General features: G+C 39.7%; 2 protein-coding genes across 6 annotated transcripts; one reads left to right on the top strand and one right to left on the bottom strand.

Annotated features, from left to right (window-relative positions):
• Positions 1-353: 353 nt before the first annotated feature.
• On the top strand, positions 354-23,482 carry flvcr2a (FLVCR choline and putative heme transporter 2a). Of its 4 annotated transcripts, XM_010733861.3 has the most exons (12): positions 7,735-7,896; positions 10,717-11,391; positions 13,148-13,289; positions 14,992-15,132; positions 16,504-16,571; positions 16,855-16,958; positions 18,361-18,471; positions 19,083-19,188; positions 19,264-19,375; positions 19,763-19,827; positions 20,906-21,025; positions 21,977-22,121. In XM_010733861.3, the coding sequence occupies exons 2-11, from the start codon at positions 10,774-10,776 to the stop codon at positions 20,978-20,980; spliced, it is 1,542 nt and encodes a 513-aa protein (XP_010732163.3). In that variant the 5' UTR covers positions 7,735-7,896; positions 10,717-10,773; the 3' UTR covers positions 20,981-21,025; positions 21,977-22,121. The 4 variants fall into 4 exon arrangements, with proteins under 4 accessions (XP_019128765.1, XP_010732165.2, XP_010732163.3 ...); XM_019273220.2 differs by lacking the exons at positions 7,735-7,896; positions 10,717-11,391 and adding an exon at positions 354-1,134; XM_010733863.3 differs by lacking the exons at positions 7,735-7,896; positions 10,717-11,391 and adding an exon at positions 4,441-5,199.
• erg28 (ergosterol biosynthesis 28 homolog) lies at positions 23,307-26,169 on the bottom strand. Of its 2 annotated transcripts, XM_027274613.1 has the most exons (6): positions 26,037-26,159; positions 25,581-25,733; positions 24,823-24,979; positions 24,259-24,349; positions 24,059-24,177; positions 23,307-23,942 (listed from the first exon to the last, which is right to left on the bottom strand). In XM_027274613.1, the coding sequence occupies exons 3-6, from the start codon at positions 24,953-24,955 to the stop codon at positions 23,854-23,856; spliced, it is 432 nt and encodes a 143-aa protein (XP_027130414.1). In that variant the 5' UTR covers positions 24,956-24,979; positions 25,581-25,733; positions 26,037-26,159; the 3' UTR covers positions 23,307-23,853. The 2 variants fall into 2 exon arrangements, with proteins under 2 accessions (XP_027130414.1, XP_010732161.1); XM_010733859.3 differs by lacking the exon at positions 25,581-25,733 and having other exon boundaries at positions 26,037-26,169.
• Positions 26,170-26,392: the final 223 nt, after the last annotated feature.

Raw genomic sequence — 26,392 nt, forward strand, 5'->3', positions numbered from 1 at the left:
TTTAATCCCCATTTAATCTAAGTATATAATAACAAAAGTTCTCAGCATGTACCAACTAATACCAAGCACAACAAGGCACTTATTGTTCTTACCGGGAGGGATTTACTCTGCAGATTAAAAAAGTGATGACTGAAGCTGCAGTTAAAAGTAGATAAATAATGGCAACCTTACAATAAATCAGCATATTATTAATATTATTATCATTATGACAATACCGTTGTGGCGTACTGAGAATCTGCTATTGTTTCCTTGTCTCAGCAGCTGGGCGGAGTAAAAGTGCGCTCATACCCAGTGACTAATAAAGAGGATTTCTCAGGAGCTCAAGTATTAGAAATGAACTTCTGGGGAGCAGGTCAGACATTAGTCAAGCTACCAAGTCAACATCCAAAGTAATCAGACCTTTAGTGAGAGCAAAGGGAACTAATCGTCCTGAAAACTTCATGATTTTTGGACTGTCACATGGACCAAAAGTGATAATTAAAATTGATTTCTGCGTTTAAAGACATTTAAAGTAGGTCAGGTGGAATTCTTACCTGTCTCCACAGTGCGCTCGTGAGGCAGAAAATGGGAGATAATACGCGGATCTCAGAGGACACTAAAGATGATGGTCAACATTTGGGAGCGGACCGTCCGACTGCCATGAATCAGATTGAATGCAGCAGTATCCCGAACGGTGACAGCATCTCTGCGGCCACTACGCGTTTGTACAAGAAGCGATGGGTGATCGTGTTTCTGTTCTGCTCGTACTCCCTGAGCAACGCATACCAATGGATCCAGTTTGGGATCATCAGCAACATAATGATGAAGTTTTACACCGTGGATGCGTTGGCCATAGACTGGCTATCTATTGTTTATATGATCACATACATCCCCTTCATCTTCCCGGTCACCTGGCTCCTGGATAAGAAAGGACTGCGAGTCATGGCGCTGCTGGCCAACGCGCTAAATTGCGCGGGGACATGGATCAAGGTGGCCAGTGCCAGACCCGACCTGTTCTGGGTGGCTATGCTCGGACAGTTTGCAAGTTCACTTTCTCAGGTCTTCATCCTCGGGATGCCTTCACAGCTGGCGTCGGTGTGGTTCGGTGCGGATGAGGTTTCCACCGCCTGTTCCATTGGAGTTTTTGGGAATCAGGTGAGATGATCTCTTGAGAAAGAGTTAGTGTTTGATTTTATGTTGTCCCAAGAGTCTCAGAGATATTATTTAATTCATGTGTTCAATTAAATTAGTATCCTTATACCTTGCTATAAACCCATGGCTGGATTAGCGTCTTGTGGGGGCTTTGGGCATATTTTCTGTTGGTGCCCCAGATGACTCACCCTCATCACAGAAACCAGTCTGCATTGCAACTATTATGTTGTAAGCAAGGTACAAAAGGTAAAAGGAAGGGATCTATAATTAGTTAAGCAGAATGTTTGCAAGTGATATTGGAAGAGAGATATGCAGTCCACGTCTTAATGAACTGTACTTTTAAAGGGTAAAAGAGATAGGTCAAGTATTCAAGAGTAAACTACTCCATTGTATTGTTATCTCATGCCAGTTTGTTTAGTAGGATGGTTTTCAATTACCCATGTCAATAGGATATTCCTCCTTGTGGCATATGTAAGGATATCATACAGTATGTCCTTTTATTATTATTATTATTATTATTATTATTATTATTATTATTATTATTATTATCTTTGTATGGTCAACATAACACTTTCAGGTCCAACCAAACAGAAGTAGGATCCTCCTTAACTCATTTTCTAAAGTGCAGTTGAGATGCTGTCTGATACCATCTGATGTTGTGTTAGACTATCTAAATGTCTTTCTGCTCAAATGATATGAAGCAAGGCACCAACCCCCAAATGTTCCCAGGGCACCGCTCTGTGTGGCTGCCCATCACTCATGCATCTTTTGCATGTCTATGAGCTTTTTGTGTGTGTGTGTGGTTGTATTTTTGGATAAATGAAGGTAAATGCAGGTAAAAAAAAAAAAATTAAATCCCTTTGAGGGATCAATAACGTTTCTATTCTATTGTATTATATTCTAAGTTGAGCCTGATAAACATCTGATGAAATATTTGAGTACTTTTTATACTCTTAATACTCCAAGTTAAGTTTGGCGTTTGTCTTTCAGGCTTTTATTTCACCAAGATCTCGCCAATGACTAAAAGTCAGTGCCAGATTTACTCTTGTCCAACAGCCTGTTGCTGGGTCACTCTCTCCATTTCTCTTCTTAACTTCCTTCGTCAATGTCCTCTTCTGTCTCTTCTCCTCTGCCACAATGCCCACAGAGGCTGCTGAGCCCAGTTATATTGTCTGTTTGCCCAGCTCCGGATCTGACATAACAACCTCCTCTTCCCAGTGGTCCAATACACCTGTGGTACACACACTCCCCTGGTGCTCTGAGGTCACAGCTTATAAACTGAGCTAACGTTAGCTAACAGCAGCTACAGTTCACAGCAGTTTACTTTACTGTCCATCGGCAAACTGAGCTCAGACTGAAGCCATGTGAGAACAGTAGAAGAGTTGGACCATATGATGGCAGAAGGGGGGTCATCCCATTCCCTTTCCTTATCCCAGAGATGTTGGACTAGGACTTTGGCTCTAGTGGTAAAGGGTAGTATGTATCCAATAGTGTCAGACTGACTTGCCAAGGTGTGTTAAATGTTGTGCATTGTCACATCTTTGGAGGGATGTGGGTAGTGCTGGTAGTGAAGGGTGTCTGGTGAGCAATGCCAGCTTAGTCCATGAGCATGTTCTTGGGGATCTGCTTGGCACTCAGAAAACTACAATTCTGCTTTTTCAGACTTTGCCTCTGTAGAACGATGCTCTGCTGCTTCACCGTTTCACTTTGCTTTTCTGCTATATCAACAAACTGCTGCATACAGTCAGTGGGGGAGGACCTAGGTTCTGTAACAAGGATGAAAGCTGCTTGACTGGCTTACTACACACCTGGTGGAAGTTGTTGTTGATCTATATCTTAAATCTTGATAATCAACAGTATACTCTGGAGGTGAGCTGGCCTGTGGGTTGTCCTGCAGGAGCAAGGGCTTGGCACTTATACTAAATATTAGATATTTTACATATGAACACAAAAACATATATAATATAACTTACTTATGTTTCATTCATGCACACAAATAATCTGAAAGAGGAGCAAAAACTGGAAATTTTCTCTTCTACAACTCTGCCTTCTTCCTTAATCAAACTCATTTTAACTTTTTAGCACTACCTCATTCTTTAATGGCCACACACCTGGCACATGAGTGGGTAGGGTGTACTGATCGACACTGCATGCTGAAGTCCACTTTCATTGGGGAGCGTCCTGAACAAAGACTAAGATCGTTGACTGTTTTTCTATTGGTAGACAGGCAAACAGTCGCCTGTGTGTAATCTGACTTGTTAAGGCTTACCTGCATATTCACAGTGTCTGCTTACCTTGAAAAGCTTATCAGGGTTCATTGATTTTAAAGATCTTTTTTTTTGGCCTTTTCAAGCTTCAGTTTGATAGAGACAGGCGAAGAGTGACAGGAATGTGGGGAGAGAGATGGGTGGATTTCTTTCCTCCGTGCTGGAATAAATACTCTTCTTTAATCAAGTAAACGTAGTCATACAAAATCCACAAGTTCTGGTTTCAAAGTAAAATCACATAAATATAAGTACAGTACAGTACAGTACAACCTCGACAAGGCTACAAACGCTAACACACAGTCTGGGCAACCTGGCCGACAAACTGAGCTAACATTTGCTAACAGCAACTACAGTTCTTAGCAGTATACGTTACTGTTCATCAGGAAAGAGTTCATGTGGAGGAGCTGGATCCAGGTGATGATCCAGGTTTACCAAAATCAGTGAAATAGTTGATGAGTGCTGTTATGTACATCTTATGGGTGATCGTTCCCACAAATTACATAGTGCAGAGAACAGACATGTAGGAATGACAGAGACACTATTCATCTGGTTACACGTTGATATAGCTTAATTCAAAAGATTTATAACCTGATATTTTCCGGTAAAAACGTTACACAATATCGATTTATCCGTGTAACACTTTATTTTGAAAACTAATTTTAAAATGTGATTAATAGCATTGTATGTTATGTTGTTGCGTAGAATAAGACTTTATATCCTGTCTTCAGGTACACTTTTGTATTGAAATACAAGTCTTTCAAAGTGAGATGACAGAATAAAGTTAGCGTTATGTTCAGGCTAACTATACACTTGGGGATGGTTGGAGTTACAGAAAAGTAAAAGTAGAAAAATAATGGCAACCTTACAGTGATTTAGAATATTATCAAGGCTGTTTGTGGCATACTGAGAATCTGCTGTTTTCTAAATAGGATAGTCCCACCTAAAAGGACCTTTCCTATCTTATCTCAGCAGCTGGGCGGAGTAAAATTGTCTAAATAAGGGGATTTCTCAGGAGCTCAGGTATTAGACTTCTGGGGAGCAGGTCAGACATTAGTGAAGCTGCCAAGTCAACATAAAAGGAACTGATATTCCTGAAAACTTCATGATTTTTTAACTGTCACAAGGACCAAAAGTGATAATCAAAATTTATTTCTGCTTTTAAAGACATTTTAAGTAGCTTAGGTTGAAGGCTTACCTGTCTCCATAGTGTGCTTGTCTTGAGAGACAGAACATGGTAAAATATACGCGGATCTCAGAGAATACTAAGGATGATGGTCAACATTTGGGAGCAGATTGTCCAGCTGCGGTGTGCCAAAAAGAATGCAGCTGCATCCTGAACGGTGACAGCATCTCTGTGGACACTACGCGTTTATACAAGAAGCGATGGATGATCGCGTTTCTGTTCTGCTTGTACTCCCTGATCAACTCATACCAATGGATCCACTTAAGCATCATCAGCAACATAATGATCAGGTTTTACAATGTGGATGCGTTGGCCGCAGACTGGCTGTCTATTATTTATATGCTCACATACATCCCCTTCATCTTCCCGGTCAGTTGGATCCTGGAAAAGAAAGGACTGCGAGTCACAGCGCTGCTGGCCAACGCGCTAAACTGCGCCGGGACATGGATCAAGGTGGCCAGTGCCAGACCCGACCTGTTCTGGGTGGTTATGCTCGGACAGTTTTCATGTTCACTTTCAATGGTCTTCACCCTCGGGACACCCTCTCAACTGGCGTCAGTCTGGTTCGGTGCGGATGAGGTTTCCACCGCCTGTTCCATTGGAGTTTTTGGGAGTCAGGTGAGGTGATCTCTTATGCCCTCTAGAAAAGAGTTAGTGTTTTTGTCCCAAAAGCTCCAGAGATATTATTTAATTGCCATTATGAAATGAAATGAAATTAGTATCCTTATACCTTGCTATAAACCCATGGCTGGATTAACCTCTTGGGGGGGTCTTTGGGCATATTTTCTGTCAGAGCCCCAGCTGACCCCCCGTCATTCCTCCACCACAGAAACCAAACTGTACCATGCTAGACCTAGATTAAGAGTTTGATTAAATATATTAATTGAGCGCAATATCAACAGCAACCTGCCTTTGTTGATATTGTACATTATTACTGCAATTTCTCAAGCAAATCTGCATATAATCAAATACCCAAAACCAGATAACATGCATTGAGCCTAGGGATTTTGAGGGTCCCTTTTGGCCGTGGGGCAATTGCCTGCTTTGCCCTGATGACAGTCCAATTTATGCTTCTCACCTGAATGAAAAAAACTATTTGTGAAAGTCCTTTGTTTGCATGGTTACCAAGGGGATCCCAGGAGGTCATTAGACCTTACTGGAATCAAGTGTGACTGGTGGACTACCCAATGAGACCCTTATTCAACTGATATTTAACTCTTGCCAGTAGTGTAGTGGTGCCTGGAGAAGAAGTGATGCCATATTTTGTTGGCCTGTCTAGCAAAGAACGCCCTTTGTTACAAACATGTTGGATATTTATCTCACCCAACTCCTTCTCCTTGATTTAATTTTGATTATGAAATGATGGAAGCTATGGAAGAGGTGCAGATTTGTAATACATTTTAGCCCATAGATGGGTGATACTAAGAACACAGGGTCTAACATCTACTTCAGTTTGTGTGGAAATGTTTTGATTGTTTTTCTAAGTAGCCATTGCAAGAGAGGCAATCAGTTGCCTGTGTGCAATCTGACTTGCTGAGGCTTATCTGCATATACACAGCGTCTGCTTACAAGAGCTGATCAGAATTCATTGTTTTTGTTCTTATTTTCAGTGGATTTGTTGAAGCATTGTACCATTGTTGAAATCTTTCTCTGCATCTAAGAAGATCATCCATATTATCACTTTCTTGTGTTTGACAGAAATAAATAATACTCAAGAGCCTTATGACATTGTGATTAAAACGTCTGCCTTCGGGGTGGTACAGGTCTCTCTCTCCCTGTGTTTCTGTCACTCTTCAGCTCTCTCTATACAATAAAGAGCTTGGAAAGACCAAAAAAAAGTCTGCTTTTGATAAAGCCTGACTGATCTTATCTGACAATAAAATGGTCAATCAGTCATTGTCTTAAATTATGGAGCAATCAGTTTTTTACAGTTTAGTTTGTAGCAGTTTACCAAATGAATTCTCTCCCACATCTCACCCTCTTCTTCCAAACAAGTAGGAAAAATTATGGCTGCAAAATTCACAGGGTTTGGTTTGACTGTTCTAGGCTACTGTAGGAAAATGGCAGCTCAACATGGCGGACTCCATGGAGAAGGACCAGCTCTCAATGTAGATATAAAGAAAAACACAACAATTCTTATTTTCAGGTAATTATACAGTAATGAAAACATACTAAGGAATGTTGTACAGTGGTCCCTCGTTTATCGCAGGGGATATGTTCTAAAAATAATCCGCAATAGACGAAATCCGCGAAGTAATCTGCTTTATTTTTTACAATTATTATACATGTTTTAAGGCCGTAAAACCCCTAACCACACACTTTTATACACTTTTCTCAGACAGGCATTAACATTTTCTCACATTTCCTTCTTATTTAAACACTCTCAAAGTTCAAACTTTCGCAAATTTAACAAAAATAAGTACAATACTGTATTAGTAAATGCAAAGTCACACTGCTAGCGATTGAACATTTATGTAAATCTGGCTAGCCGAACGCATTTTGTACAGTACTCCCTTAGCTAATCAGGACGCCGAACACAATGCGCGTTCATACTGTACAGCACGCTGTAAAAAAAGCATGCAAAATTATACTAAAAAAATCCATGAAACAGCGAGACCGCAAAAGGTGAACCGCATTATAGTGAGGGACGACTGTATTCCATTCCTGCTAATAGATACACCTAAATCTTACACACTGGACCTTTAATATAATTTGAACGGGTGAGTTAAAAAAGATTCAGACTTAGTACAGTTGTCAGGAACAGGGAAATAAGCTACAGAGACCAAAACTGTTTTATTTTTGTACCAGGCTGCTGGCTTCTGCTTTGAAGTTGGACATTTCAATATGGGGATTGACATGTTTTGTAGCCAGTCTCAAATGGCCTTTTGAGGAACTGAAGTCACAGGGCTTGCTGTTCAGCAGGACAGGGCATAAAGATGCAATGACAGAGACACTATTCACCTGATTACACCTTAATATAGCTTCATTCAAATGTTTTTTTTTTTTTTTTATGGTATAAAAGTTACACAATGTTGCTTTAACCTTATGACATTTTATTTTGAAAACCGGAAGTACAAATTTGGCTACATTAAATTTGATTAATATAATTGTATGTGGTAAATCAGAGTTTATATCCAGCCCTCGGGTAGAAAACGAGTGTTTGTAAAAGCGAGTTGACAGAATAAAGTTAGCGTAAATGTTTTTGTTCATAAACTTGGTGGACGGTTGGTCAACCGTCGTGACGTAGCCCGGTTCAACGTCTGTCAGTTGGAGTGAGTTCTCCTGTAGTACAGTATCAGTGCCGCCCTGCCCCAGGTATGGAAAACTGACAGTTGTTTTTAGTGTGTTTTTATGCGACATTTTCTTCTGAGAATAATAGACTGTGAAGTTTTTAGTGTATTTTATGTCAGTGTGTTTATACCTCGTCACTTTCAGGAAGCGTAATATGATCCTGACTTGAGGCAGCTCTTTAGCCAAAACACCGAAAGCGATTCATAGACGAAGCAAAACAAGCATGAAATAGTTTGTTATCTGTTGGAGTTAATCGTTTTATTGCGCTGCCACGGAAGCAATCTCGGCTACTGTGCCTCCCTTTATATATCTAAACACCGATAAGACTATCATGATTTGATTTCACAGCAAAGTATTTGTTTAGAGACGCCTGAGAATGGTGATGTCTTTTGGGGGTTTCAGTACCGTGACAGAGGTTTCACTTCTCCCTTTCTTCCCTTCACTCCTTGCACTCATGGGTTTGCTCCACGCTGGCAGTGTTGGTTTACGCGGAGCCTGGAGACAGCAGGGGTGTTACAGGGGAGTTTACAGTATGTTCAACAACAACAACAACAACAAACAGCTATTTACTCATAAACCTACAGCATCCTTCAACTTGAACTTGCTTTAAAGTCAGTTTGAGCTACAGTAATGCCCAAATGAAAACCAGTTAAATACATCAATACAACACAAAGATGTTGACAGAAAATAGAAACAAAATGTGATCATGTGCAAACATAAAAAAATAAATAAATCCATATTTAACTGAAAATACAGTAGTACAAAGACAACTTTTAAAATTATATAAATAAATTACAAATACATTTTTCAAATTTAAAGCAGAGAAATGTTATTGTTTTTTGGAAACTGTGAAGAAGAGGTGATGTAACCTTAACAGCGCTCTGTAAGCATAGCTGTAATCTTTAAAAGTGAACATCCTGCTTGATGTCAACTGCTGTAACCGTTTGGGATCTCCTTTGTTGTATTTTACGTCTCATAGTCTATCCCAGAAAAAGACGTCATCTACTTGGCAGCATATGTTACTGTTTTATATCGTTTACAAATGTGTAGGTCACCCTACCATCGTGCAATGATGTGCATCATGGATGCTGGCTTTTAAACGGATGGTCCCTCTCCTTCTTTAAATGTGGCGTGTCAATCACATTTTGTTTCTATTTACATTTTACACAGCATGCCAACTTTTTTGGAAATGGGATTAGTGTTCGTATTTTTATTTTACAAATTTAATGCAGGCCTATTGGAGCCTACGTTTTCTAACTGTCTGAACTGTCAAATTAATCATACGATGACACACAAGTAATCTATAACCAGATAATGCATTTAAATAGGTCAGTGAAGCTGGAGCTGGAGGCGGCAGCAAAAAATACCCATTCCAAGTTTTCAGAGCCCATGGTGAGGTTATAAAATGACATGTCTGACCAGTACATTACAAAATAATTATAGAAGACAAAGAAACCCTTAAGTCTTCTGTCAACCTCTGTTGATCAGAACCTCTACATGTCATATCCCATTAATCATTCAACTCTTTCAAGGGCAGTTTGCTTAAAACTGTTGTGGCCTTTGTCATTTAAGTGTTGCATTGAAGAGTGTAGGCATCAATATGAGAATATGTAAGTCTAAACTCAGACAATATGTCCACGAGTCTATTCGGAAGCAATCTAAAGAGGTCAAACCAGTGTATTACTCAGCACCAATGACCTTTCTACACCAGCTGACCTCATCTAAACATGTCATGCCATTGCTTAATTCCTGATGTCATGTGTCCTCGTGTGTTGTTGCAAACTGTATGAAACGCAGGGAGCTAATTGCATTTTAAAACGAGTGAGCTGATTAATGTGCATGCCCTCAGATGCAGATTCTTGCTTAGCAATAAGCCAAGTAGAGCAGCTTTGAAGCTAATACTTAGTTGTGCAATTTATTCACAGTCAGCTAGTGATTGAGGCGTGTATTCACATTAAATACCATGCTGATTATGCCTGCTAGTATGTTAGCGACTGAGACAGAGGATGTAATATGAAGTGATTGTGCATTGTTAAATCCAATTTATGACCACTAACCAGTGTTCCTTCAGTACCGTCGTCTTGTGCTTGAGCACAGAGGAGTACTCCCTCGCTGCAGCCACAGCATGAATACACAAGTGTTGACTTGTTTTATAGTGTAGCAATAAAAGAGGTATTCCTAGAGGTAATCTACTGTTAATATTAGACAGGGTGATAAGTGTACTTTGGTGCAAATTTAGGTTTATTTTCATAAGGCAACAGCTATATCTCCCTTTGGATTGTATTTTTGCCAACCACAAACTATCTGAGACATTAGTTCCAAGCTTTAAATATCCCAAAATATCTATTTGCACTTGTCCCGTATTTCCAGTTTTACAGTTTATCCGTATTCTCATGAAGTTGCAGTTTTAGTTTAGCATCCCCTCCAATGGACTTTAGCTCTTCTGTACACACTAATGCAAGTGTGTGTGTGTGTCATGTGCCTGACTTTGGCAATAAAAAACAGTTGCTGTCTTTGACTGTTCTGCTGGTTGATGCTATGGCATGGGTTGGAAGGAGGACTTTGAAATGAGTAGTGGAACTCCTAAAAGAAATCTGTCACATGACTAAAGAGGTGTTTAACACCAGAGTCAGTCAGGTATGTAACTCTCTAATATTTAAACTGTACCCCCAAATCCATCTTTGCTGAATAAAAAGGAGTAATATGCACTTTAGGCACAGGAGGTGAGCTTGTTTCTGATCAGGATGTAAGACATACCTGCTGTGTGGGAGGGGTGAGCCAGGTAAACTGGCTTAGTGTTAACAAAGTGAACACACATAGAGAAATATTTGCTCTTTCCTCCAGCTGTTAAGTTCCACGGAAGCGTGTAGTAAAAGGAAACAGCTTCAGCTTGGGAGCAACATGAGTGTTCAGGATGAATGGATGGACTGCCTTGGCGAGGTCAGAGGAGAAGATTGGACTCCAATTAGAAAAGAGAGAACCAGTTTTGGAGAATACAACCACCAGCTGCTTTTGGGAGATGGCGAGGACACGCTGGAGACTTCAGTCCTAGACACGGCACAGCTCTTTCCATTGATGGAGACCAAGCTGTACAAGCGGAGATGGGTCATGCTATTCATCTTCAGCGTTTACTCCATGAGTAACGCCTTCATGTGGCTGCAGTACAGCATCATAAGCAACATCTTCATGCGTTTCTACGAAATTGACAGCCTGGCAATTGACTGGCTCTCCATGATCTATTTCCTCACCTACATCCCCTTCATCCTGCCTGTCATGTGGCTGATTGACAACCGAGGCATGAGGGACGTTGTAGTGGTGGGCTCAGCCTTCAACTGCATCGGGGCCTGGATCAAGACAAGCACGGCCGACCCCCACATGTTTGCCATGACCTTTTTCGGCCAGTTTGTGTGTTCAGTGGCCACCGTTTATATCCTGGGCATCCCATCCAGACTTGCGTCCCTATGGTTTGGGCAGCAGGAGGTGTCCACTGCCTGTTCTATTGGCGTTCTAGGAAACCAGGTTTGTCTCTGTTTACCTGCTGGACTTCAAATAGTAGCGTTTGCATAGCACTTCTCATATTAGCGTTAAGACTACTGTATGTGTGTTTTGTTGTCAGTTCCTGTGAATTATGTCTCCAATCTTCTGTTGAATCAGCACGTTAAACAAAGTAACTCATGCTTAGCGTACAGTGAAAAGAATCTTTGAGAGGAAACGCCTGTTAACTAGGAAAACAAAGCACTTTACATATTACATATGCCACGTGACATGTGGTGCATGAGGTAAATTGCAGGGATGTTTTTGTGTGAGCTGTTTTTTTAGGTAATTTTCCAGATGCTTGATGATGATTTCTAACAGGGCTGTGGCTATATTCATTGTCTTGCAATTGCTTTGTTACTGTCTCAAAACATATTATGAGTGTAGTCTTACCATTTTCAAAATATATATTCATCAATTTTGAATTTAGAACAACGTTAATTGAGCAGAAACCCCAAAGAATTGGTTGAAAAACCTGAGAGCAATAAGCTAATGTCCATGTCAGCTTGTAGATTATTATAAATCTACCTACTATCTACTTCTTTCTCAAACTGAGAGGATGTTAAAGTAGATATGTCACAAAAAAGAAGATGCCAGTGATGTAATTATTCCTTTATGTGTGTGTGTGTGATCTGTATTTCCAAGCCAGGGCAAATTGTTGGGGATGGTGGGTGATTTCCACTGCGTCTGAACAAGCTCCCAGGCTTGTTGGTAATTTAATTGTTCAATTAGATTACATTGAGAATGCTGTATCCATGCCATGGTTCTTATGTATACTTTAACGCCGCGCAAAACATATACCATCAAAAGATATCTGATTCCTCTGATGCTCTTCAACCTCTGAAGCTGAACTGTTTTTCCTTCAATTGAAGTTTGTCCTCTCTCACCTGCCTTAGACCAAACACTGCATGCCGGTCATTGTCTTGCATGTTGTTTTGTGCTTTACTCATGCTCCCCACAGCTGAAGATAAAAAGGACACATTGTTGTTTATATTTACTTGCTCACCACGACATTATTCCTTTGGGTCTGGTCCCTCAACCTGATCCTTCCAAGTTTTCAGGCTGAAGCAGTTCACATATCCCCTTGGATGTTTAGAAATAGTTCACATGATGAAAAAGTAGGTAGGATTTCCATAAAAGCCTGTGATGTTTTGAAGATCAAACACATCAACAGTTTGTGTGCCAAAAGTGACTTCATAAGAAAAGGCCATCCTTAATTTGACTGAAAATAATCTTGTTTTACATTTTGGGAAATATGCTTACTGACTTTGTGGCAGAGAGTTAGATGAGAAGATTGAAACCATCTACCATCATATGCATCAAATAGCAGCAGCTGATTAGCTTAGCTTAACAAAAAGACTGGAAACAGATTGAAACAGCTAGTGTGTCTTGATTCAAGAGTAACAAAATCCGCTGACCAACACCCCCCCTTTGACATATTTCGAATATAGTTACTACATACAGTGAATAAGCATATTTTTACTGTTTACAATAGCCACTAACCATCATTCATACAAATGATGTCATGTCAAATGCCAGTCAGACGTGAACTTTAGTTCCATCAATTTTTACTTCAAAGTAGAGAAAAAAAAACATATACTTTACCTTTTCTATATTTTTTTTCCTTTCTGATTCTTTATTTCAACTTTTTTTTTTAGAAGATGCTATATGATATTTGTGTGTGTGGCCAACAGCTACAGGCGCAGAGTCATTAATTTAATTTTGTGCCTCTCACCTACAGATGGGAATTGCCATTGGGTTCCTGATCCCACCCATCCTTGTGCCGAATGTGGACGATATAAATGAGCTGGCGCACCACATCAGAGTCATGTTCTACATCAGCGCAGGAGTGGCCACCGTCATCTTTATCCTCGTGATCATCAGTAAGATGATTATTCACATTTGCAGGCTCATCAGGGGCTGTCAGGGCTTTTTACTCACTCATGCAACAGCCAATTGCAAGTCCCTTCAATGTCATATAACTCCTACAGTCATGGTTGTGAACACATAAAGCGAACAGTCCTCTTGACACTTTGTGCTTTCCAGTGGTAGGGACTGTTACCACCATTGCCCCCCACAGTAATACCACTGGGATTTGTTTTTAGCTTTGTGATGACATTTTAGATGAAGCACAAATAATTCTTTATAATGGTTTTTACAACAGGGGGGTTCATTGTTTGACATACAGTTTCATTCATTTCTATACAATAGAGGTTCTTATCTGGTTGTTAGTCTCCTCAGGCAGCAGTGCTAGAAAGCTGAGTCTCCATGAGATGTGCTCTCTACCAAAAACCCAACAGCATTGCACTTCCCTAGAAGAGCAGCTGCAGTAATTGCTGTAATTGTCCACCTTTTGATGAGATGTGTTTGGACACGATGTGAAATACAAGCAGGGACTCAGGGAGTCATGGATGTGTTTTATGAAATCATCCTTCCCCTAAGCTCTGTTAAATCCTCCTTTCACCTCCACGAAAGGACGAAAACTCACTGACAGTCAGAGAAACATGGTGAAGCGTCATGACAGGTCACTTTTTTTTCTGGGGGATGTTAACTGGCATAGAAGCAGATTCTTGGGTGGATAGACTTTTTGCTACATAATCAAAATACCGATGTGGCTGGACTATGGTCATGCAGAAACATTTGTACCCAACACCAGAACTATATTTGGGTAATTAAGATGAATTGATTTGAAAAATATATGGAAGAAATCAGTGGTGATCTTGATAATCAGCTTACACTTTTTGTAAGTACACATTTATTTACAGTTTTTTATCCATTGCTGATAAAAAATAACTAAAAATAGGACCGCTATATCTGTCCCCATGCTGAACTAAAATATTAAATGCTGTAACTATCCAGATTGTACAGTGGAGATAACAGAAATAACAGAAACTTAATTTATGGACCGCTCATAAGCTATTTCTGAGGATTGTCTCATTGTCTTTCATGATGGATATATTTTTGACCTAATTATGCAACCATAGATGTGTGATAACACAAAAGACAAACAATAAAGATGAAGAAAATAAGTGATAGAAAAAACGTATTATTTTAATATTATATTCTTAGTACACTAAGTCTTATGTGTACATAGGTTTGGTCCTTCATGCAGTCTGGGCCAGGTTACAGTGTGGCCGCTGTACTGCGAGTTTGTGTAGCGAGGATGCGGTAATAAAATGAATCAGATCACATATACGTAAAAGCTGAGGAAAGCGAAATAAAAGTGTGATAAAGATTAGTGCTTGTTAAGCTGACTTAACCTGTTGGCTTATTGATTACAGGTGTTTCACTCACATGGTAATTACAGCATGATAAAAACGATACGATAGTGCAAACATTTTTGAGACTGAATTATCTTATCTTTAGAGAAACGCTCAACACTGATTCACCTATTTTACTTCCACTGTTACTCCTCCTGCTATCAGCATGACCTCACACTGTCAGCGTCTGTGCTGGCTGATCAGGGAACAGATGATATACTATCACATCAAGCGTAATCAAGCTGTATTTCCCGTCTCTAATCTTACATCCTAAAAACACAAGAGACCTCTTGACCTAATGACATAATGTGTGTTTGTTTTTCAGTGTTTCAGGAGAGACCAGAGATCCCTCCCAGCCAGGCCCAGGCTCAGGCTAGGAGCATCCCCCCCGATCAGTACTCATACACGGCTTCTATCTTGAGGCTGCTGTGCAACAAGCCCTTCATGCTCCTGATGGTTAGCTATGGTGGGTCCCTTCTTGTTGCCTTTATATGTACCACAAACAGACTGATGGATCAGGACGCTTTATGTAATGATCATCATTTAGACTACATAGAAAATTTAATTAAATTTAAAAAAGCTTCCTGAGAGCCCAAGATAATGACTTTAAATTGCTTGTTTTGGCCAACTAACAATCCAATCTTAAACAGAGAAAAGCAGGATCAGAGATCAAAGTAAACATATGTTTGGCATTTTACCTAAATTATGATTAATAGTGAGTAATCAAACATCAGAATTATTATTATTATTATTACTATTTTAATTATTATTGTTCATTAATTTCCCATCAATCACCAAGCTAATAGTTTCGGCCCTACTATTATTAACTATTGCCACTATTTTTACAAGTATTACAACAAAGTTTGTAACTTCTCTCTGATTCACCTACATCAAAGTCAAAATGTACAAATTATATCATAAAGATAGCAGGGGAGGAAGTCTGACTCAGATCTGTGTCTTCTGCGTCATATGCATGGCTGATAGCGTGCCGGCGCCGTAACGGATCTTAGGCTAGGTGTTGACACTCTGGCAGTTCACGTGTTGTTGACAAGTCGAAAGTGAGCACCTTTAGCCTGCAGTAACAAGCACTGTCTTTGTATTGCTGTGGTGCCAATATAGTTAATAGATAGTATTAGTGTTTCCAATAATGTGTATTATGTATAATAATGTTCATGTTATATGTTGAATTGTGCCGCATACATACCAACCACCCCCCAAAAAAGGTCAGGCTCAGGATGTTATCAGCCATGGCATCTTGATTACAACATTGTGACTTGCAGGTCATGCCACAGTCCAACATCTTACTTTTATCACATACCCAGACTTGAATGTTTTTCCAATATTGAGGTGAAAGGTAAGGAAACAAACCTTCAAATTAGATGTCTCGTTAGTGGATTCCCACAGCCTTTATCAGCTGGTGTGTAAGATATGAGGATACAGTATGTCATCATTACACGTGTACATGGATGTGTTGTGTTAAATCCAAAGGTCTTTTTGTCACATTTTCTGCTCAAAGGTCACTTTTTAATAATTGATTGATTGACAGCATGAAGAATATTAAAATATCTTATTCTGTAAATATGTACCCCTAACATTGTATTTTAAGGTCATTTTCTGTCTGGGGATATCTTTACACCAAGAGGTGCTGATTGACACATGCTCCAATATAAACTTAAATGCTTTGAGCCAAGTAATAAAAATGTCTAAAGGCCACTATGGACTTGATATGTGAGGTTGTTAGCAGTATTTCTGGGAGGAAGCAGGAGGTCCCATCTGGACCTTTTTCTTTTCCTACCGGTTTTCTTAGAATAGATGGTTTTCTGTTTGTTGTCTGCAGGGCTGAACGTTGGCTGCTTCTACGCTGTTTCCACATTATTGAATCGGATGATCATTGAACACTATCCTGTAAGTTCCAGCATGCCTACTCTAATACATGCTACTGCCTTATGTTTATTTAAAACCAGACTAGCTTTTATTTCACTCTCTGTGTTTATTCCGTTCTTCTCGACCATAGACTGTGTTTTTCTTTGATAACTATGAAGCTACCATGGAGATGACCCTGACACAGATAACCAGGGTCTGGGATTTGGATTGTTATGCCCCAGACCTTCCAGGAAAAGATAACTGCAGGTTGCAAAATGTCACAGATGTCTTGTGTCCTCTGTAAAAGTATAAATGTTTCTCTCAGGGTGAAGAGGTCAATGCTGGGAGAATCGGTCTAACTATTATCATTGCTGGCATGGTTGGGTCGCTGATATGTGGCATTTGGCTGGACAAGACCAAAACCTACAAGTAAGATATTTAAAAGGGTAAAAACAATGCCAGAATAAGCTGAAGTAATGCTTCCAGGCTATAAGAAGTGTCTAATTTAATCGTGCTATTACAGAGACAAATAAATCTGTTTCTTCCTCTGCCCCATGGATAAATTTGTTTTTTTGAAATTTCCTTTCAATTACTTAAACGGTAATTTATGTATTTCTGGAACTTATTTCCCCATGTTTTTGTGTCAAAGTGACAAGCTAGAATTTGATCCTTGTGAGCAAGTGCACATCATCAAAATACATCCATAAGAAGTGTTTAGTTTTGCTGCTTAGATTGTGTTAGTGTCTGACAACATTATGGAGGAAACCCTACAGAAAAATGAAACATTTTCTGTACCTTTTGCTTGATCTGTGTCATATTGTCAGACACTGATAATATTAATCTGAGCCGGTCAGTGGCAAAAACAAACACTTTTAATGGTCGTATTTTTGGTGTGCAGTGTCGTAGCCCGTGTTGTAGCTGCAGCACACTCTGTTAAAACTGGAAGAGTTTGCATAATTTGCTAATTACCACTAAAATAAATAGGATTTATCCTCTGGGGATTATGAACATCGGTACAAAATTTCATAGCAGTCCATCCAATAGTTGTTGATATTTCAGTCTTGACCAAACTGTTGTACTGTCAGTACAATTGTAGCGACATTGCCACCCATAAAGCTTCACAGCTAGCATGTCTTATATTAGAAAGCCACTGTGGCCTCTGAAAGTGCTCCAAGGTAAACAGCTACTCTTGTTTGCTACTGTGCTTCAAAGCATTGTCTCTTTTAAATCATCCATTCACATCGAGACGTCCAAGTGAATTAAAGCTTTTGTTCAAAGTGGGCACGAGTGAGAATCCAGCGGAACCGAGTTTTATATCTGACGTCCCTCTCTGCTTATCTGAACTGACAGGCTATACTCTGCTGGTTCTCCCAGGTCGCATTTCAGGCCTTGTTCCACTACGTTAAACATGGAAAAATACTAATAATTCAATTTTAAAAGTGAACTTTAAGTTTAGTTTTTGTCATTGTACTTCTCATAAAGTAACCACTTATTTTCAGCTGTGTCTTAGATGTTAGGTATGCATCTGGCATGCAAACTATTATGACTAGGAAAAATCCTCTGTCCTCAGATTCCGTACATGCCATCAGGATGCTTCACTGTCAAAGCAGTGAGGCTCAGATTTGTGTTGTTGACCCTCACACTTCTATTGTCCCACATGGGAGAGAGTCAGAGGACTATATTATTAATATTTTACGCATGGTTGTATGAGTAAGCCTGTTTGTGCAGATGGCCTGGGTTATGACATGGGGTCTTCAGTGACTCAGGACAGGATGTTTGACTGTAATACTTTCTGAACTGTATGATTTATATTCATTGCCTGTCTCCTCAGACAAACCACCTTGTTTGTATATCTCCTCACTCTGATCGGGATGCTTGTCTATGCCTTCACCCTAAACTTGGGTCACCTGTGGGTCGTGTTTGTCACAGCTGGAGTTTTAGGGTAGGTAATCATTACTTTTCTGTTACCATTATTAGAGTTATGACTACAAAGTTCATAAACATCAAGAAAATTGCACACACCAGCCTGCAAAATTCGGGTAAAAATTAACTGTGGCAGGTCACATTTTGTGGGTTCAGTTAGACTTTAAAAAGGCTCTCTATGGTAGAGAATGGTTATTTGTCTGATGACACCTTCTTTGTTTAGACCTTAACTCTCACATTTGATGTCCACGTGTCTCAGGTTTTGCTAATAGTTCCTTAAAATATTCTGCTGAAGCTGTATCTAGTCATGTTTTATTGCATTTCTCTCATCTGGCATTAGTGCTGCTTTGCCAGAGCAAAATTAGCGCTCCTCCAATTCCCGGTCCACGTGCTTTGCCTTTACAATTATTGCTATTCATAGTAAGCTGATTATGCCCATAGCTGGTTTCCATAGCAATTCATTCCTCAAACCCAGGCAGGATGTATTATACAGCAATTTACACTTGCCCTACTTCAATGTGTGGAGCTGTTTTTCTTTTTCTTGTGGGGATAAAAACTGCCACTTATCACAAATATATCAGATATGTTTTTGCCTATTTAATTTGATCCTCACTGTCTGCTCATCTGCAGCTTCTTCATGACAGGATATCTCCCTCTGGGGTTTGAGTTTGCGGTTGAACTCACCTATCCAGAATCAGAGGGAACCTCATCTGGACTGCTTAACTGTTCAGCTCAGGTCAGTAACTCACAGTTAACTGTGAGGACACAATAAATGTATATATATTTACCATATAATACTTTTTCTTTTCAGATCTTTGGAATCATCTTCACCATCTCCCAAGGGAAGATTATTGATAAATGGGGCACTTTGGCAGGAAACATCTTCCTGAGTATCTTCCTGCTAATAGGAACAGTGATGACGGGTAAGGTGTTAAGAACAACTTTACAAACAACAGTCAGCGATGAACATCTTGCTCAGTCATGCTTTTCACAGAACAAGGTTGCTCCCTAGTGGCTGAATGAAGAATCCCTGTTTATTAAAGGCATAATTTAATGAAGACTGAACACTGAAGACTTCATAATGTAATAAACACCCCCAAAATAATGCTTTTAACTTTTATTTCTAAACTACATATCAGGTTGTGGCATGTTGCATATGCCTGCTGCTTCTAATATTATTTGTTTATTATTAATTGAACACAGTTCTGCATGTTTTGCAGTTCTTCTTGCCAAAATAAAACTGCATCCAACACTAATTTTCCACCAAGAGTCCACCAAGAACATTTCGCTTTGTTCCATGTTTATCACAGGATTCATCAAGTCTGATCTCCGACGACAGAAAGCCAACCTGCAGGCTGAGGTGCAGTCATTGAGCGTAAGTACATGTGTGTGAGTGTGTGCTACATGAAGCCAGAGGTGGGATCTTCACATCCCTGCGGAGAAGGAGTGTGTTAGATGCCGCCCTGGCTCTGGGCTGAATGCACTGTCCTCACACTCTTGCATGAGTTAATACTGGGGTTGCACTGCTGCACGGGTGGAAGCTTTATCTTCAAACTCACTAAAAACATCCTCTACTCTCAAATGCTGTTTCCAGGAAGCACAGTTCTGCTTTGTCGGGCAGCTCTCCAACTTGCATGTTTATTATCCTTTGCTATTAAATCTGTTTTGTTTTGACGTGCTTTGTTACACTTTCACATGGGTGCAGTTGACAGCTGTCAAACAGATCTGTAATCACTGTAATAATGTGATAATAACGCACCAAAATCCACTATCAATGGATAAAAATGATATTTAATTTATTGAGTTAATCTAGGATATACATCAACAAAAACAAATGCATTGTTTTGTACAATTGTTCACATGTTTGAAACATATCACAAACAAAACTCAGTGGCCTCCAGCTGCTCAGAATCACCTTTGAATTTTTAACAATCAATGCTTTTTAAAACACATTGCGTGTCTTCTGCTGCTCAATCGTTGCCTTTCTTTGGGACAAACTTGGGACCTCTTTTGTTATCTTTGCTCGTCCTTTCTCTGTCCATAATATTCTAACAATACAAATGCTGCTAAAATGGGAAGCTCCAGTAATCCTGCACACTAACAGAACTTAAATAAGGTACATTGAACAGACCACCACCACCTTTTTTGTTTTATTAATGAAGCCAGTTCTGTTAAATCCTTTAATTTAAATTTAAATGTAAGATACATTTAAATAAATAAACAGAAACAGACACTCTACATACATTTTTGGTACCGTTACAACATGTTAAGCACTGTTCACTTCAAGGCTGTGTACGTGTGGTCACTGGGCTAGAGCTCAGGTAGCAGGCAGCAATGTTAGCTGCATGTGCAGGTGGTGGTGGGAGGGAAGTTTAGTGGTGGTGGTGTGGAGGAGATGGTAGAGGATGAGGTGACCCCTCGTCAGAGGTGTGACACCCAAGCTATCATTCCAGCCTACAGGCTCCCTGTCATCGGTGCAGGACTACGGGGCCACAGCGTCCAACGGCTCTCGGCAACAGCAGTCTTGACATAAACCCACAACCTCACAATAACCAAAACGCACACCTGCTGAGGTAGGGGCACACACTCTCTGAAGCTTCAACACCAGTAATACAATACACTACACACATACACACACACATACACAGAAGAGAGAAACGTGACAGGTAACAGACATTATCATCAATGAATCTTACTGAACATTCAACAAAACACTCTTTCAATCGACAAAAATAAAGGGTATAATTCATTCTTCACAAAAGCACATCTGGCATTTTATAAATATTGATATGAATAATTCATGAGGTTATTTATACTTTAATGCAGTACAGTCTGTTCTTAAAATAAACGGGTTCACCTGCTGGCATTGCGGATCTTCCAAGGAATTTTAACCTAATTTTAAAACTACTTGTGAAATAATGAAATTAAAAATTAAACATATCCCTACCATTATTTTTTATGTCATTGTAGTTTTCTGCTTTAATCAAATCAATTTTTATCAAATGATTATTTGACATTCGTGATTAACTCACAGTGCTAACTGAGCAGATTTTGAGTACATAACAATGAATTGATGATATTAATTTGCTGCTGGGGAAAGAGATGTTTTGAGATATTTGATGCTAAAGTAAATGTATTGAATCATTTTAATGTTAAAGCTGGGGTAACACAATTCTAATCCAATACATTTTTGTTTCAATTCAGCTAATATCTCCTCACAGTCCACAAAAATCGAGGAACTGCAGTTTTTGGTGCTTCTGCATTAACTTCACTTCACAGCCATGGAGGTTGCTGTAACCAAACAATGGCTATGTTTGATTACTTGCTGTGTCGTTGTTTGCACTATATCATTGGATGTATCATGGTATTGGATTTCTCTAGAATCACTTACCCCAACTTTAATGTTAGTGTTCTGTTGTCTTTCTGAGGCCTGTGATGAGTTGAGAACTTGTCTTTTCTTTTTCTTTTTTACTCTTTTGTTGGACGACGTGATTGTAATTGTTTTCTGTCCTCGTCATTCACAGAAAGAAAGAAACCTCGAAGGAGGCGCCTCTCCACCTGAAAGCCTGAAAAACTGAGGAGGACGGACGCTCCATCTGTCAAAGACAAAGCGTACAGATCAAAACAGAAATACTGACACATCAACATGCATAACCACGCACACATGGCCACGGAGGGGAAAAAAGCTGCCGTGAAGAGTGATAATATGGAGACTGAATCACACTGAGTGGCGCTCTGTGAGCCTTTATGATTAAAGTAAGAACCAGCAGGACTACTGTATATTCGATGTACTGTATGGAGACTACACTCTCTGGCCTCAACACCAGAGATTCACACTGATATAATAAGTGCAACTTAGCTCATCCCAAAGCAAGCACAAGTCAGTCATGCACAAGGGGAACACACTTGGACCCTCAATAGTTTTTACACTCCTTATTTAATGTAGGCATTTTGTCTTGTCAATGCAACTGTCACTTTAGTAACTCCAACATTACTACACTCTTTAATTTAACTTTAACAGGATTGTTTCCTAAACTTTTACCGTCCCCCACTGACTGGTGTTCACTACGGATCTAATAAGCAACATTTAAACTATGAGTTTTTCCTAATATCGGACCAATATTGCGTGCAACTGAACTCAGTCTTTACATTGCTGAAGGTATTCCTTTTGAATGTTCTGTTTTTAGAATAAGCACATTAAATGCAGACTGTGACTGCTCACCTAGCAGCAGGGTGTTCAAATTACCTCTGCCTGCCATTCAGGATCACACACTTCTGAATACTGTTAATTAAAAGTATGATTGATGCTGTGCATCTGAGTACACTTTGGAAAGTCACTTTTGTCCTTGTTTTACTGTAACACGAGATATTTTAGCGATAAATATCTGGATCAACATGCAACAGTGTCAAACATGATGGAAGATGATGCCAATCGATCTAATGCATTTGTCATTTTGCACGAGAAAATGTCTTTATATGTAATATTCTTTAAATTAGTTACTGAGAAATGTATTTCATGCTGTGTACCCAGTGTTTGTACAGTTTGTCATTTACATGTTCTACTTGATGTGTCGTGTTGAGAAGTGCTACTTCTTTTTTCAGTGGCATTTGTAGAACATTTGACAGTGCTGTGAAATGTTGTCCTAAACCAGAAAATCCAGAGCTGAAAAGAATTTCTCTCGCCTCAACCCAAATATAAGACACGAGCCACACCGATATTAAATGTTTACCAAAAATACTGCGAAACCAAGATGTCCCAGAACTTATTTTTCATTTCTAGTTTTAAAAGACGTTTTTAAAAAACGCATCATTTCCTTGTGACTTTAGTGGAAAACATCAAAATCAAATCATTTGATTTTTTAAAACATTTTATAAGACAAAAATTGTGCATAAATCCAAAGGGTGTACAAACTTTTCACAGCACATACAAACAATTTCTGATATACGTGTTTGTGATACTTTGTGATGAAGAGCATAGTTTTATATTGTACAGTCAGAGTTCTTTGGTAAATCATGAATTTAAAAAAAAAGTTTAATGAGTGGTGGTCTGGTGAAATAAAACAAATCAACATTATGAAATAAATCTACGCTGGGTTATTTCTGTCATTCACTCCGTGACACCTTTCATAAACAAACAAACAGAAGACACTTAAATGATGAGCATAGAGAAATATGAACGTGTCATTAGGAACATTGCAAAAGATTTACGTAAAGTATCAGTTCAAAAACATTAAACACAGCCCAGATAGAGACGTACTGCATATAGTCTATAGGGGGTGTCACAATAGGAAAATCCAGATCTCACGTTCTTCAAAGAAAGAAGCAGAACACTAGGACCAGTCCACAAGTGTCTGGTTGTAATTGCGGAGGAGGGTTCAAGGGACCGAGGGAAAATCGAACTTCAGTTTCGCTTCTTCTGTCGTGCTCCAATTTCCTCTTGTGACTCTGGAATACACTGGAATCCAATCAGCATCCCTATGATAGAGAAACCTGAAAAAACATGAAGATGCTATTAAAATATGTTTTTACACCTTTTAAAACCTAAAATGTTTTAAGAAGTAATGTGGCTATATTTCCCATCACTCCTCAATGTCGTGCACACTCACTTGCCACAATGAGAGGCGCCATGACTCCGATAGTCAGAGGTGCGGTTTTGTAGATGAAAGCTTCAGACAGAAAGTGGCCCAACGCCAGCACAAATGTCCATAAGGTGATGTGATACAGCCTGCAGGAGCCGGGACATACAGTAAGAACATGTGACGACAGCAGACAGAAACAAGGTGCGGGAGCTGAGAAGATGTCTTACACTCTGTTCTGGATGTCAATGGCACAGGCACAGCGAATGATCGATGACAGCAACGTCCAAATGCCAAATGTTCGAGCTTGGAGGCCATTTACTGAGGAAATGGAAAGAAACGGAATGAAGTGATCATAATGTAGCCATGTGTACATCCCATGTATGTCAATAATGGAATCAGAAGAAGGTAAACTCATTTACAAAACACAAAAGGGCCTTGTTGATTAACCGGATGAGCAAGAATTTGTAATATTCTTATGACTGACTGATTAGCTAAACACTATATCGCGTATTGAGCGTGTATGAACATGTTAACTGATGAAAATATTGCAACAGTGTCATCACTACACTGAAATATTTGAAATTCAGTTTTGGATTCACTTGTTTTGTATTAAAAGTTCTCATCAGCCACTATTACAGTTTCACTGTTTTATAAACATACGATATATATATATTTATATCAAACTCCTGAACACTTGACAGCACCAACATGATGCTCACTTCAGTAAAAAATATGGTATCTAATGTTGTCCTGCTTGCAATATTTTGTCACGTCAAACCTAGTTTGCTCACCAAACTCTGGCGTGCCTGTGTAGAGTTTCTCCGACAAAAAGCTGTGATCTCTGAAACTCTGCACGGTGTTTCCCATCGCGATGACGGACACCATCACCAACCAGCTCCGCAGGACGTTCAGAAAGCGACTCATCTTTTTTCTCTCTGTGAGAAACACCTGTCAAGAGAAGGTGAAGTCGGTCTGTTCAATGCAGGATAAATTATTAAAGGTCCAGTGCGTAGGATTCAGTGGCACCGAGCAGTGAAGTTGCACACTGCAAAACAAATGTACCACTCTCCTACATCTCACCGAGCATGTAGGAGAAACGCACATAAAAAGCAAAAGGCCTATAGTTTAGTTTGTTTTTTGACTTCCTGTTTTATTGTTTGGTTTCCCTCACTTCCTGTCCGTGTTCATTCTAGGTGTCTTCACTCCCTGTGGGATTGTTTTCACCTGTGCCTGGTTAGCTCCGCCCCCCCTCATGTGTGTATATATGCCTGCCTCTCCCAGTGTGTCTATGTTAGATTGTCTGCATCTGTTTGTGAGTAGCTTTCTGGCATTTTCCCTCTGTGATTAGTTTCCTCGTGTTTCGACCCAGTTTGTTTCTTGACCCGTCCTTGCCCAGTGTCCTGTACCTTTGCCTGTTCTCACTGTTTATTGTTTTGACCCTCGCCTGTTTTTTGGACTTCCCTTCTGCGTCGTGTTTTTGTACCTCTGCCTGAGCTGATTGCATTTTGTGTACCGACCCTGGACTGTTTAATAAACCACTTCTCCATACCTGTCTGTCTCTGGTCTGCTCTGTGGGTCCAGTTTGTCTCTCTGAACCTGGTCAAAATCTAGTCCATATCAGTGTTTAGTTTGTCTGCTCTGGGCTACTGTACAAAAATGGTGGTTCAACATGGCGGACACCATGGAAGAGGACCCGCTTTCACTGTAAATAAATAAAGGGCTCATTTTAAAAAAAAAACACTTCTTATGCTCAGGTTAAAGAAAACACACTAATGGATATTGTATTCCATTCCTGCAAAGAAATCTTACAGAATGGACCTTTAATATAAACTGAAGGCCAGTGCAGGTGCAGCTGTTATAACATAGGTCTGCTGTATTTTACCAAACACATCACAGGGAGACAATATAGCAATAACTAACGTGACATAACAAGCGAACGCTGCTATAACCTCATTAATACAATATAATAATATGATTTAATAAAATAACGTGAATGTATATTTACCTGGCGACGTGTATTAATCTACAGTGTGAGCATATTCCTGAGGAGACAGACAGATAAATAAGAAACAGTAACTCAGGCCAGCCGAGTGTGGTGTTACACTCCACATGGTGAGTCTGTCAACCTTGCATTGTGGAGGTTGACCAATAACAGAGCTTAACAAATGGCTCCATCAATCGTACCATTCATATGATTGGTCCGTACGAGCGCCTGGGTCCCGCCTACTTTTGCTTCAACAACCAATAGGAATCACGGAATTCGGTCACCTGTAGGACTGTAAGCTAGGCTGCGTTCAAACAAAGAGTAAATGTAGAGCGAGAGCGAGTCTCAGCGGTGTTTCCTGCTTCGAAAGAAGACGC

The sequence above is a fragment of the Larimichthys crocea genome, chromosome XXIV, assembly GCF_000972845.2.
Source record: "Larimichthys crocea isolate SSNF chromosome XXIV, L_crocea_2.0, whole genome shotgun sequence".
NCBI classification, from domain to species: domain Eukaryota; kingdom Metazoa; phylum Chordata; class Actinopteri; family Sciaenidae; genus Larimichthys; species Larimichthys crocea.